At 42.5% G+C, this 14976-nt stretch overlaps 1 protein-coding gene across 3 annotated transcripts in view; it reads left to right on the forward strand.

The window, feature by feature from the left end:
- The first annotated feature begins 1495 nt into the window (after positions 1 to 1495).
- OTUD4 (OTU deubiquitinase 4) overlaps positions 1496 to 14976 on the forward strand; it is a 43558-nt gene continuing 30077 nt past the window's right edge. For 2 of the 3 annotated variants that reach the window (XM_080937285.1, XM_080937286.1), the window contains exons 1-3: positions 1496 to 2109; positions 6152 to 6235; positions 8720 to 8770. In XM_080937285.1, coding sequence (XP_080793411.1) covers positions 1951 to 2109; positions 6152 to 6235; positions 8720 to 8770 — 294 coding nt within the window. In that variant the 5' untranslated portion in view covers positions 1496 to 1950. Of the gene's footprint in view, positions 2110 to 6151; positions 6236 to 8719; positions 8771 to 14976 lie in introns of those variants that run through there. The other variant, XM_080937287.1, reaches the window with a different exon arrangement.

Below are 14976 nucleotides of genomic sequence, written 5' to 3' on the forward strand. Positions count from 1 at the left end.
CTCAGTTACTTGAAGTGCCTACTGATTTTAGAAATTGTATTTAAAGCATGAGACTTTAGAAATTACTAAAAGAAACTACAGGTTTATAAGGTTGAATTACAGTTTTGAACCTGGGGGTAGGGAGCACAGCTGATAGAATGCTTGCTTAGCATGCATCAAGCCCTGAGTTTCATTCCCAGCACCACATGGAACAGAATGTGGTGACATACCAGTGATCTTAGTATTTGGGGAGGGTGGGTAGAGGCAAGATGATCAGGAACTCCAGGTCATCTTTGGCTATAGGGCAAGTTCAAAGCCTGTCTGGGCTATATGGAGTATGCCTCTTAAACTAAGCCAAACAAAAACAAAACCCTTGCATTTCTCAAAGTGTTTCCCCCTCTACAAGTAAAAATTTTAAAATTGGGGCAGGATTTTTTTGCATTTAGCTTACGATATATTTTCTGAAAATAGCACAATTATAGGAACATTTAAATATTAATAGCTTACATTTTAAGTAACGTGTTGGAATCCTACCACCTGGCATATCTTGGCCCAATTCCCAAGACTGCCTACACTTTTAAACCGAAGGTAATTTACCACTTTTCTTTTTCCTCCAACGTCAAGACCCAAGTTTTAATAAATCTAAATGATACGATGCTATTGTATGCTAGTAAAATGAAATTCTGGTGTCTCAAAAGGTTAAGTACCGGATTCACAAATTCAATTGGACGACCCATTTCTCATCATGAAACTTTGGAGGGTAACGAGTATGAAGTCTCTAGTTCAGCTCGGATTTCCTGTAGCGTTGTCACGTAACTTAAAAAAAAGTAATTTCTTCTAACAGAGAAAGCCCTTTGTGTGGCAGTGCGCAGCTGCTGTGACAGAATGAGCAGGCGTGCCTTTGGCAAAGCCACATCTTGTCACAGAGTGTGAGCTGTCCCAATTTCAATCAACCGTCAATGTTTGATTGAGGGTCAAAATGGGTCAGCCTCAGGCTGGCGGTTCCAAGAGCCTCTGCTGTTGAGCCCGGCTTTCCCTTTAGACACCCCTAAGGAAACGCTGGGAGGACAGGCCTGGGGTGGGGTGCAGACAGGTGCGTCCTCTGGAACTGCACAAAGGGCCGGCGGCATCGCCACTGAGCCCCTAGCAACTGCACGCAAGCCGCGCTCGCGCGCTTTCCGCCGCCTCGCCGCGCTCAGGGCGGGAGGCTCGCCGGGAGGGCGGGGCGGCGCGCGCAGGTCGCCGGCGTAAGCGACAGACATTCTCGGGCAAGCTCGCGGACGCGGCCTGGGAAGCGCGAAGGCAGTTCTAGGTTCGGTGCCGCTAGCATTGTAGGGATTTGTAGTCCGTGAGCCTGTGGGGCACCTCCCCTCCGGGTAGGCCGGACCAGGCGTCCCCGCCCTTAGCACGGGGACTTCCTGCCGCTGCTTAAACTACAACTCCCGCCATCCTCTGCGCCGAGGGCTGAAAGCGAAAACAAATTCTAGGCTGCGAGGTTGCTGCCCTCCGCCGGGCGCCCCTTCCCGCTCCCCGCCCCTCAGGCGCCCTCCCGCGAGGTGGGGAAACGATCGGCCGCAGCTTTCTCTCCAGGTTTCCTCGGTTCTCGGCGTGGGGCGCGCGGGGGAGACGCAGGCCTCGTTTAATCTCAGCCGGGCGCGCCGCCGGGGCTTTTCTCGCTTCCCCCCGGTCGGGACCCGGAAACTTGTGGGGGCGGCGACCCCCGGGCTGCCCGCGGGCGCGTGTCCCTCCGCGGAGGCGGCCGCGTGCGGATGGCCGTGCACTAGGCTGGGCTCCCCTATGCTCCGGGAGAGCGCCGGCCACCGCCTCGGGCCGCCGCCTCTTCCTGCCGCCGCTCACCGTGTCCGAGTCGGAGCCCGAGCCGCAGCCTGCCCCAGGCCCGGGCGTCGAGCAGCCGGCGGCGCGGCCATGTGGGGCTAGTCCGCTCGGCGCACGCTGCAGCGGACCGGCAACATGGAGGCAGCCGTCGGCACTCCCGACGGCGTGGACCAGGGCGGCGTGGGGCCGCTGGAGGATGCGACGCCCATGGACGCCTATCTGCGCAAACTGGGATTGTATCGGAAATTGGTCGCCAAGGACGGGTCGTGCCTGTTCCGGGCTGTGGCCGAGCAGGTAAAGGACCCGGGCCCGAGCGGGGCTGGCGCGGGGCTGGGAGGGACCCGCAGCTGCCTGGCCGCCCACGGCGGGGCTGCGCGTGGCTGGCTGTCGTCACAGCGGCCCATTGTAACGCCGGCACGGGACCGAGTGAGGACATCTCCCGCGGCCTGCTCGCTGCGTGACCGCCAGGGACCCAGCGACATGCTGTTTCTGAGTTGTGTTCCGCATTCACCTGCGCTCGGTTTTTAGCAGCCCAGCCTTCCCAGCAGTTTACCGCATGTTTACAGGAGGAGGTGCGGCACCCAGTGTGACTGCTTCACTACATTTTTTTTTTTTTTTCCCCTGTTGCTGGACTTTGGAATGCGGGGTAGTCGGTCTCACCGGTGTCACTCGAAACGGGAGGCCAACTTTGCTGTTTAAGGAAAGCAGTCTTCCTGTATAGGGTCTTCTCAGTAACTTGTCTGAGTAGTTCCACACTATATTATGTGTAATCAGGCAGGGTGTATTAAAGAATTTACTCTTCTAAAAGCCTTTTAATACTAGGACGGATTTTCAGTCTAGGCACATGTCCGGTCCCCCTTCCCCCCTTTCTGGTCAAAATTATTCCCAGTATAGAACGAACATTTTATTAAAGAGAAGTGAGATAGAACTCAGGAGCGGAAGGAGTTCCAGAGAAGAATACTCAAGATTTTTCCTTTTTGGAGATCGAGTCCCTTTCTCTATGTTATGTAATCAGATGTAGGTGTGGGGTCACCAAAACCCATCCTGTATTTGAAAACTAGTTGCTAACGTAGTTGGATTAAAAAGTTTCACATTACTGCTCCAGTGTGTATTTCATACTATTTACAGTTTGCTTTCCTTTGGCTTAATCTCGAGTTTTTATGGTTTTGTCCCCCCCCCCCCCCCCTTTGTGAGCTAACTAGCATTTAAGATTTCTGTTTTAGAATCACAAGGCTATGCATTTTCAAAGGTATGTTAATATAGAACACTTTGCACTTATGACAGGTATGTCCACTGAAACGTTCTCTGATACTTCCCAAACCAGCCTACCATTTGACAACTCTGATTTTCAGAAATTTAGGAAGCTCCAATGTGGGTGCCATGTTTCCTCCAGTCCTTACTGTTAGGTAAACAGTCTGCTCCGTTTGTGAGTTTTCCAGATGGAGAAGATTCTGTCTCCTTTTCTCAGCCTTCGTGGACTCCAGCACCTCTAGAAGCTGAAGAGGGGAAGTGAAGTCACGTTACAGTGTGTTTATGCTGTATTAACTTTAGCACGTTTGTGTAGAATGGTGGTAGAGGTTAATGTTTGGAGTTGAATTAGCCAGGGCCTATTTAAATTAGAACAGAACAGTGTGCCCATGAGACATTGCACAGATCCATGAGGATAGAACAGAAGCTGTGGGGACTCAGTTTATCTGTACAGTGGGCAAGTACACTAAGAGCTCATTGGTATGGGTAAGCTTTTGCCTTGGGATCTGGGTTAGTCTTAAAGGAACTAACCGTTCCAAACTTGGGGACTTTATTTTGAGTATGTTGAGTATGTCTAGGGGCAGCTTAATATTTCAGTAGTACTAAAGTAATGGTGAGGAAGAATGTGTTATCAACTTCTGCTGCCTTTTAAAAATCTGTAGAGAGGATTTGTTTTTGTGGAGTCAGGAAGCGAAATAGCAGTCCTAAGAGGAAGAGACTTCACTTGAGCGTAGCCTTTCTCCTTCACATTGCCTGATTTAGATATGCTTTTCCTTTTTTTTACACTTGTGGATTGGGGCCTGCAGGAAGCCTGACCTGAATCAGCTCCTAGCCTTGTAGCTAAAAATAGGGCACTCTTAGAGGACTTGCTAAAACAGTGTCTCAGCCTTTCCCTATGTTTATCACTACTTTGTCTTCAAGCCTCTCTACCTTTAGCCTGTTTTCATGGAGCCACATACCAGACCATTTGAATTTTGAATGTCCAGGGACTTGAGAAGTAATTTACTGTTTGAAGAGTTATCATTTCACTTTTCTTGCATTGTTTGGCTTAGTAAATTACCAATATTCTACACTTTATGTACATTGATGAGAGTTTTGCATCTGGGCAGCAGGTACAGATTGATGCCATGTTCTAAAATCTTTGTTAAAAGAGGGGAAAAAAAGATACTCCTGACTAGTTACTGATGAGAAACAAGCTTTCCTAGTTTCTGTCTGCCACCTGTTGTTAGGTGAATGGCCTTAACACAGGAAGCACTTTGCTGATGGTAGGAAAGCCCTATCAGATGACATTGTGGCTCACACGTATTAATAATGCTTGCTTCATAACAGTGTCCAATGTAGCTACTGGGAAAGATAGGTTGCCAAATGTAATTTGTTGAAATGGCAAACAGTTGGTGTTTTAAAAAATACACTTACGGTTCTTGTGATGCAGGAAGCTTAGGCTGTATAAGGCTACTTTTTAATTAATGTCTTACAGCAGTAAGGAAGGCTTACTTAGGTATCTGACAAAAATCTGGTAAATTAAAAAGTTAACCACGAAGAGTGCATCTTTTTTTTGGGGGGGGGGTTGGAGGTTGTTAGAACATACTAGCTATCGGGGAAATTGCATGTGTGATTTTTGTGTGTAAATGAGCCTTGGTGTTATCCCGGAGAGGTGAAAAATGTGCAGCTGGATCCTCTTTCTTCCTGAATTCTCACTTTAGAGAGATTCAGTTGGAGTTGTAACTCTTGTAAATCTACAAGAGGCTCTGATTGTTTGGAGTGATGCTTTATTTCAAGTGTATGTGGGTGATGATGTGGGGATATGGGTTTTAACTCAACTTTCGGAGACCTGGGAATATCTTCATTCTAAGATACCTATTCATTTTAATCTCTTTAAACATGGTGAAAGTATTGGAGATTTTCATTTGATATGAAAGGTAGTTTGCTTCATTTCAGAGCTCAAATTTCCATAAAATCCCAAAGTTTTTCTGTCTTGTTGAACTGATTATTTAGGGAGGTCACAGATGAGAGATCTGAACATACTTTGGTTGGTACTTTATAATTTTGTTTACATTTATTCGTTTAGTTTGTGTGTGTGTGTGTGTGTGTGTGTGTGTGTGTCTTTAAGTATACCATTGCATATTGTGGCAGTTTGTGGGCTCAAACTCTAAAGGGCCTTTACCAGCGGAGCCATCTTACTAGCCCTGGGTTGGATGTAAGAACAAGTGAACAACCTCTTAGGATGGCATCATCCAGTTTAGCATCTGCTTATTTTGGTATTTTGAATTTTATAAGCTTGATAAAAAGTGACACATAGTTACTCTGAACCCACAGTGGGCTTACATTTTCAAATCAGGCTGTTTTTGATGAAAATAACTTTTCCTTGTGATATTTGAGGTTGAATTAGGGCTTTATATGCGCTGGAATCCTCCACTGAGTGATTCTTTTTTTTCCCTCTCTCCCCAGTCAGGGTTTTTCTATGTATGTAGCCCTGGCTGTCTTGGAACTCTCTGTGTAGACTAGACTGGCCTTGATCCCTGTCTTGACAAACTACCCCTCCCCCCAAGACATATTAGGCTAATATATATATATATATATATATTTTTTTTTTTTTTTAAATATATCCGAGTCACTTTATTGTTGTGGAAAAAACATTGTGATCAGGCAACTCTTAAAAAGCATTTAATTTAATTGGAGGCTCGCTTACAGTTTCAGAGGGTTGTTTTGTACATTATCATGGTGGGGAGCATGGTATGTAGGGGGCACTGGAGGAATAGCTGAGAATACATCATGATCTGGGGCTTGGGGGCCATGCAATGCTGGGCTTGGCATGGGCTTTCGAAACCTCGAAACCTCGCATCTCCTAATCCTAATCCTTTCAAATAGCTTTACTCCCTGGTCACCAAGCATTCAAATATATGAGCTTATGGGGGCCATTTTCTTCAACCCTCCGGTCTGTCATGAGTAAAGATAAAAAGTTACGGAATGGTGATAGACAGGTTTAACTGTAGATGTCACACCATTTTGGGTGTGAAAAAATGGCGTTGGTTTGTAAATTCAGTTTACTTTTAGCAAAATGCTTAATAATTGCTGCTTTCTGTTTTAGGTGTTGCACTCTCAGTCTCGACACGTGGAGGTTAGGATGGCCTGTATTCGCTACCTTCGTGAAAACAGACAGAAATTTGAAGCGGTAATTATTAACCTCAGATATGATGGTGTCTTACTTGGATTTACATTTTGACCACTGAAAATATTCTAGTTGACATTTCACATGCTAGACATTTTAAAGTAACTTTTCTTGAGGATTTCTTAAATGTATATATTGTAATTTGATCATATCTATATTCCTTGGACTCACCCCAGCACATTCCCTGTTGTTCTCATGTCTCTTTTTCCCCCCTTTTTAAAAATACCCATTGAGTAACCAACTCCTCAGCCAGAGTGTGTTGTGAGCTCTTTCCTATCCATACTGGAGTTTGGACTGTTTGGACTGTGTGAGTAACCACTGTATGAGTGCACAAGTCTGTTGTGTCTGGAAGACAGCATTTCACAGTGTTCCTCTCCATCCTTCAGATCACATGCTTTCTGTCCCCTGGGCTTTGGGGTGGGAAGGTCTCATTTAGGGCAGATCACTCATTCTCATCACTTTCACAAGTTATGTCTCTGTTGGTCTCTGGCAATGCATAAAGAAGCTTCTATGACCCAGGCGGCAGCACAGATACACAGGTATAAACCTAAATATTTATAAGGCAGTTGGATACATGTTTGTTTAGCAGACCAGCAGCTGTAGGTTCCCCTAGTACCTGTGACCTCTCTAGCCATTGTTCAGAAGAAATGAATTCCCTTTGTGGAGCAGGTTTCATCTCATCAGAAAGCAGTTGGTTACTCCCAAAACAGTCATGCATTTATTATATAGGGTGTATCTTGCCTGGGGGATTCAGGGCTGGGTAAGAGAGTAGTATTTTCCCACCCAGCAGCCTACATAAATACCTTCTCGCTTTATAAAAGCTAGCCAGAAAGGGAAAGTTGCTCAGAAAGTTCCAACTTTCTTTTTTTTTTCTTGTGGGTCCCAGTCCAAATTTGTGATGTATTCAAAAGTCGGGTCTTGCCTCCTAGTTCTGGTGGGAGTGAAGAGCAGTGGCAGTAGCCCATATTCTTTCCAGTCCCTCTGAGGCCTCTGACAACTCACAGGAAGGCATTCGCAGTGTATATATTAGAATTTAAGAGAGTTTAAACATTTGATAGTATATAATTTGTAGAAGAATTCTTGATCTGAAAACGTGCAATTGGTGTTGAAAAGACTACTGTAGATTGAAGAGGGCAGATGAGTTTATGGTTTATGTATCACTTTTGCCAAGTTAGCTACAACTGCAAATAAACTGGGCTTAATGGTCAGGTAGGAATACATTTTAGCACTTGCCTTAGTTAATGTTCTACTGCTTAGACAAAGTTCCATAACCTAGCTAAAATTTTGGGACTCACAGTTGGGTAGTAAAATTCGTTGACCATCATGTCTGGGAACAGACAGACAGACAGGCATGGTACTGGAGCAGTAGTGAGAGGTTACATCTGACAAGAGACAAAGCTAATTGGTTATGGGCTTTTAAAACCGAAAATCCCATTCCCAGTGACAGACTTCCTCTAACAAGGCCACATACTAATCCAAACAGTTCTACTAATTGGAGACTGAGTATTCAAATCTGAACCTGGGGAGGGCCATTATTCAAACCACCACAGCACTTTGTCAGATTTGTTGCTATAATGAAAGCAAAAAAAAAAAAAAAAAAAAGTTGGGTATAGACTGAGTAACCTTATTTTATGATAGAGACAATAAAACAAACTATCATAAAAATCTTGATTGAAATTATCTGATTTCCTATAACTTCTGTGTTTAGCATAATTTCTTAAATAGTTAACTCCCGTTTCCTTTGCCTGCACCCATGGACCATTACCACATTAATCTGAAAGTGTTGTTTTGGTATTTCTCAGTTCAGAATGACATCTGCAGTGGCCTGGAATTTTCTTTCCTCTCTTGTTTGAAAGTCCTGTTTTGTTTCCCAGGTTTTTTATGAACTGGCCCATATTTGCTATCTCCTCATTTAGTCTTCTACTAGGTTGTCCTGCTTCAATTAGCTAAGTTCTTCAGGTCTTCCCTATGATGGTCTTCCTTTTCATGCTACCTTGGTACTCTGTAGTGGCTGTTCCACTCTGCCCATATGAGTTCTGGCTAGCTCTCATCTTGAGTCATCTTCCTGGAAACCTTTCCCAGCAACATTTCCTTTAAATTCTTTTGCATATTTATTGCCATTACTTAAATATTTATATAGACATTCATATTATGAATACCTTTTAGCATTACTGATAAAGTCTAGGTGTGTAAGAACCCAGTGACTCAAAGTGAACTTTAATAACAGTAAACCTGCTGTTGTTTAGCATATTTCTTAGACAGTATTCCTAATAGAATTTTTAAAAAATGCGTGTGTGTATAACATGTGCTTAGGAACCTTAGCCAGCAGAGGTCATCAGATCACCTGGAGTTGGCATTATAGATGGTGGGTGGGTACTGCCTGCGGTGAGTGCTGGGGAGTGAGATAAGGTCTTCTATAAAACAAGAAGTGATTTTTATCAGCTGAACAACTTTTCCAGGCCCCTAATATAATTTTTTTTCTTACAGTTTATAGAAGGGTCATTTGAAGAATATTTAAAACGTTTGGAAAACCCACAGGTATGTGTAATAGTATTTCTGTTCGTGTGTATCCAAATATGTGTTAAAATTCCTTGACAGAAAATCAGTGTGTTGTGTGACACTTGAAGTGACTTATATCCGTTGTGTAGTGTTTAAAGGAAAGATAGTTGGGTGGTGACACACCTTGAGGCGGAGACAGATCTCTGTGAGTTTGAAGCCAGCATGATCTACAAAGCTAGTTCCAGGACAGCCAGGTTACACAGAGAAATCCTGACTCAAAACAAAACAAAAGAAAACAATACAGTAATTAAAAAGAAAGTTGATTGGAACTCTTTGTAGAAGTTGTCTTGCTGTGAGAAGAGAACCCTGTCTTCTGTGTTAGTCATGGCATATGAATGTAGCATACAAGATCTGTAATTCCATGTACGGATGATTTTTGAAATGATCTGTTAGGGTATATGTGCAATTTGGACAGGATGAAGCTGATTTCTTTAGGGAAATGAGAGCAGAGAGTTCTTCTGTGGGGTGCCATTTTCTGTGATCAGCTTGTGAAGGGAGTATAGACTTGAAAAAAAAAAAAAAAGAAGGGTGACAGGTCTGTCAGCTTCTACCATTCGGTGTCCGTTATGCTGAAGAGAGAGCCTGCTTGAAAGGTTTTCACAAAGCTGGGTGGTGGCACATGCCTTTAATCCCAGCATTTAGGCAGAGGATGGTCGATCTCTGAATTGGAGGCTAGCCTGGACTACAGAGCAAGTTCCAGGACAGCCAGGGCTACACAGAGAAACTTTCTTGAACTCCAAAAAACTGCCTTGCTACCCCAAAAGCTTCTCGCTGAAACTCCATATCATGGAATATAGGCTAAGGATATATAAACAGCTTAGTAGCAGCGTTTTCTTAGCATGTTGTATTTCAGTCCCCATAAGCCTCAAATGTCATGGGATGGATATGCGTTAGTTAGGTTCTCTAGAGAGAGCGGAGGGAACGAGTGCATATTATCAAAGGCATTGTTGGCTGCCATTCATGATTTGAACCCAGTGGTCCAGCAGTGGCTGTCTGAATGCTGGAGGGCCTGAGAACCTGAGCTTGCTGTGTCCACAGTGCTGGATCCCTCAGCATTCCCAGTTTGATGCTAAAGACTTGGGGGTTGGGGGTGGTACTCTAATCTTCATGTCACACCAGAAGACAGAAGAAACTTGGTTCTAATATCAGTAAAAGGTGGCAACAGGGTATGTGGATACATGGAAAATGTGGGCATGCAACAATTTTTTTTTTTTTTTTAAATTAACCTTGGGCCTGCTTTGAGGAAAGCCTTGCTTTGTTCTTCCTGCCCACTTGAGTCTTCCCTGCCCCAGTTAATCTTTCCAGGAACTGCCCTTATGGACCTACCCAGAATTGTCTTAGCTGACTCCAGGTCCAGTCAAGTTGACTACTAAGCATCACCATCACAGAATGTTTTTAATTCCCATCCTCCCCTATGTAACACTGGGGACTGGAGAGACGGCTCAGCAGTTAAGAGCACTTGTTGCTCTTGCAGAGGACCTGGATTTGGTTCCTAACCCTCACATGGTGGTTCTAGTTCAGGGGATCTGATCTTCTCTTCTGATCTCTGGGTATCAGGCACGTGTGTGGTACATATGGAATACATGTAAGCAAATACTCTTCATACATAAAAATAAATCTAAAAACAGTAGTACTGACAAAGGAAAAGCTATGAAGAATGAGGTAGTGGTAAAGGGAATAATAAAGGAAGAGTGTATGCATGATTGGTGTTCTTGTAACATCAGTTCCAGTGCTTGAGACATTGGAAAAATGTAGGCAGAATTTCTCTGTAATAGGTAGGAAGTCAGATATAAATTAGGAAAGTGCATGTGTTAGAAATACAGATGGGAGAAAGGTTAATTGAGGTGCATTTACAGCTCAGTAGACAAGGCTCTGAGAGAGTAAGTTCATATTCAAAGTTTGAGTAAGACAAAGTGAGAGAATAGTCCCTGTGTGGAACATGACAAATGTGTAGGTAAGGAGTAGTAGAAAAAGGCAGGTGGATCTCTTGAGTTCAAGGTCAGCCTGGTTTATAAAGAGTTACAGAACAGTCAAGGCTACACTAAGGAAACCCACTCTCAAAAAACCGAAAGTAGTGAGGAGTAAGTTGGACGGCAGGCTGGGCCCAAGAGTTAGTACTTCTCACAATGTCACCTCCTGCTTGTATCAGCTGCTGTGTACTGTAAATGTAGATTCTTCTCCAGTTCCCATCCTAACTCGTAAATTGCTAAAGCCTTGAAGTCTGGGTTTCTACTATTGGAAAACCATTTAAGGGTTTTGAGGTAAGAAATGAGAATTATGGGTTCAACATTATTATGACACTTTTCTCTCTTCACCTGTCTTTTTTTTTTTTTTTTTTAACTTGGATTCATCTCTTTGATCTTAGATTTCTGTATGTTGTATTCAGTGATATGACCTAGAGGCAAAAGTAATGCTGAATATTTTTGTTGCCTGGATTGGTAGGTTAAAGACATATTATGTAAAAATGTTGCTATTTTGTAGTCCTAAGGATTGGCCCCAGGACCTTTGTGCATATAGACAAGGGATGTATCAGTGAGCTGTATCCCTCGTCCTGTTCTTTTGGCATGGACCTTACTAATGTAGTTCAGGCAGCCCTTGACCTCACTGTATATAGCACAGGCTGACTTTGAGCTCTGTGGTGGTCCGTCCCCCCACCTCCTCCCGTCCAGAGTTTTCAGAGTGCTCAGATTATAGATGTACTATCAGCATGTGTGGCTGAAAATAACTTGAGGTAGATGAGACCAGAGACATCCATTTCTTATTTTCAAAAATAGCTAAAACATTTTTATTTAATGCATAACAATTTCTCCTATTTCGGGTTATGTTTGTTCCTTTCTGTAGGTTGATACAAGGTGTGATAATCAGGTGTGGTTTGTTGGCATGGATCTGTCCCTTCAGTCATTTCTTGGTTGGGAATGTTTACAGTAGTCTCCATTAGTATTTGAAATATAGTTAAATGTAGCCAGTCACAGTGATGCTCTCTCTGTGATAGTCACTGGAAGCATCTACTGTTATCCTCACTAATCATCCTTTTTATTTTCCTGCTTCCTAGGACTTCCCACCACTCTATCCTGCTTCTATTGTGGTCCATTTTTTAATTTCCACATGGCCAGGAGAACTTTTAGAGTGTTTTTTATAAAGACTCAATCATTTAAAGTATTTTTTTCGTCTTTTTCTTTTTTGGAAGAGTACTCTTTAGAGCTGTGTACTGGCACACACCTTTAATCCTAGCACTCAGGAGATGTTTCGAGTTCTAGGTCAGCCTGGTCTACAGAGTGAGTTCCATGACAGGGATACATGGAGAAAAACAAATAAACAAGAATGTTTTTGTGAACTTCGTTAAAGTCAAATTGGTGTCCTCTCAATTGTAATGTCCATATGGATTTGACATTTATCCACAGCTTATTCACAAACCCCACAAATTACAGTTTTCAGTCACTCTTTAAGACATTCCCATGTGCTTTTTAGTGCTTAATTTGGCTCCTGGCAAGTATCAATCTGCTTTCTAGGTTTGCTTTTCTAGATTTATAAAAGGAATGACAAAGTTTGTGGTTTCACATGTTTGGCTTGCTTGCATAATGGGAATTCTTAAGTCACATTGTTTTTATTTCTATTTTGTAGGGAGTAGTTTTTTGGATAGATGGACACTTTATCTGTTAATTTATACTTGGTGGTTTCCCACTTGTGGACTTTTAGAATTGGATTTTATTTTCTCTTGGAGAATGGAATTGTTGGGTAATAAGCTAAATGAATATTTAGATTAATGAGAAAACTTCCCAGCCTTTCCAGAGTGGCTGTACAGTTCTTGTTTACTTATGAGCCATGTAGCTCTGCATTTTTGAGTGTTCATTGTGGTTTTAATTTGCCTGGTGATGAATATTTTTACAGTACTTATTTACTCATGTATCTCTGCTGTTAAGATGCTTGTTCATAAATTACGGTTTTTTTTTTTTTTTTTAAATTGCTGTTGATACCAAGTTTTAAAAGTTCTTTCTTTACATGTAAGTTCTGCATTGGCAGTATATTTTTGAAAGACTTTTTTTGCAGTTTTTGTTTTGGCTTTTCATTCCCCTTCCCTTTCCCCCCTTTTTTGGTTTTTCAAGACAGGTGTAGCCCTAGCTGTCTTGGAGCTCACTCAGTAGACCAGGCTGGCCTCAGACTCACAAAGATCTGCTGCTTTCCTTTGCCTCCCAGTAAGGGCTGGGATTAAAGGAGTGTGCCGCTGCTGCTGAACTCATTTTCTTTAACGCAGACAAGTTTACATTTGATGGCTGATTTTTAGTTAGGAAGAAGATAATATTTTGTGATGGCCATTGTTTACTTATGCAGATTATAATAGAATTTATTTGGAAGGTTACCTATAAGAAGATGCATTAGTCTCATTAGATAAGGCTGGAAGACATTTAAAAAAATTATCTTGTTTTATGTTCATGATGTTTTGATTTCATGGATATATATGCCCTGTGTGCAAACCTTGTGTCTGTGGACATTAGACCAGGATCTTGAATTTCCTGTAAGCCAGTGTGCACATGTAAGTCTGGGTCTGCTGCAAGAGCAGCAGGTGCTCTTCATGTCTGAGCTAGTTTAAAGTCTACATTTTTTTTTTTTTTTTAAATTCAGTATGGCCCTTGTTCCATAAGTGAGGAGAGCTAAACAATCTCCTACCAGTGAGTTTTCTCTGCCAGAGGGTGTCCCATGGAAGGGATTTATGAGAAGTTTTGATTATTAGAATAAGGCCTATTTCAAATGTTTCAGTGTGTCACCTATTTTGTTTTGAAAACCAAAGCTGATTTGAAAGCACCAGTGAAACAGGTGCTACTGCAGTCAGCACTGTCTAAAATACTCTTCTTTGTGCTGCTTTCCTTTTGGAAGAGGCTGAGTTTGGTTTGTCACAGTTCATTCATGCTGTCTTGAGATTAAGACTACTAATGTCACAAGTAACCTAGGGCTGCATTCTTGTATTACAAGGTTTTAAATATAGGTGCATAATGATTTGGTTTTTGACTTGAGTTTCCCTGTTTGAATTTAGGATACAATTGCATAATAGTTCTCTTGCTGCTGTGACCAGATACCTAGTAAGGAGCAACTTGAGGGAGGAGAGGAGGGTTTGTTTTTCTTGTTTCTTTAAGGTTTGAGGTGATAATGTCCATCTTGGCCTTGCGATAGAGTGAGTGGCAGATGTTCGCTCTCATCTCAGGACCAGGAAGCAGAGATGGAGTAGGAAGTTAGCCTGGGCTGTGTATCAAGGCCTGTGTATCCTCCTCCCTACTGTGTCCAGTCGATTAGCTCCGAGTTCTTGAAACACTACAGCAGCTGGGGACCAGGTTTTAAAGCATGAACAATCCCAAACCGTAGCACACCCTTCCAGTTCTCTGTGTACATGTGTGTGCAAGTAATATAGCTTAGTTATTAAAAACAGATTTTGTAACTTACTAGACTGGAGTAATCTTTCATGTTACTACTTTGCAGTATATGCAGCATGTTCTACAGACTGGACAGATCAGTTTATTACTTGAAGTTCTTGGGGATTTTAACACTGTGACATGTGTTGCATTACTACCTTTGCTTTTGTGGATATACAGAAAATTCCATTAGGGTAAACTGTACAGACTTTTTGAACTGCTGAATCAAAGAAATACAGGGGCATTCATTTTCTTTTTCTTAGGTGTACTGGCTATTTGCTTTCCAGAAAGGCTACAACTGACTTTAAGCAATACAGATTTCCTTTGTTCTAGGATGCCGTCTTTTGTACCTTGATTCATCTTGAAGGTGAAATAACTTCTCTTCATGTCTCATTTTTGGCCTCATGCGCCAAGCTTCTGAATACTGGGTTACAAGATAGCCCTTGCTATAGGCGAGTTCTCAGCTTACACAAAAGACTCCTGTACTTGTACTAGGAGGCTGCTTTCTGTTATTTTTTTTAAAAAATTTTATGAGTTAGATATGGTCATTTTCATGTATTATATATGTGTTTTGAGCACTTTTCCTTTGTCCTACTAGAAACTTAAAAAAATATTTTATGATTATGACGATTGCTTTTGCACCATGTATATGTAGTACCCTAGTAGACCAGAAGAGGGCAGGTCCCCTGAAACTGAAATTAGACAGTTGTTAGCTGCCTTTTGGGTCCTGGGAACCAAAACTTGGGTCCTTTGTAACAGCAAAAAGATAGCTTATCTGCTGAG

This window comes from Micromys minutus, assembly GCF_963924665.1.
Source record: "Micromys minutus genome assembly, chromosome: 24".
Lineage (NCBI taxonomy): Eukaryota > Metazoa > Chordata > Mammalia > Rodentia > Muridae > Micromys > Micromys minutus.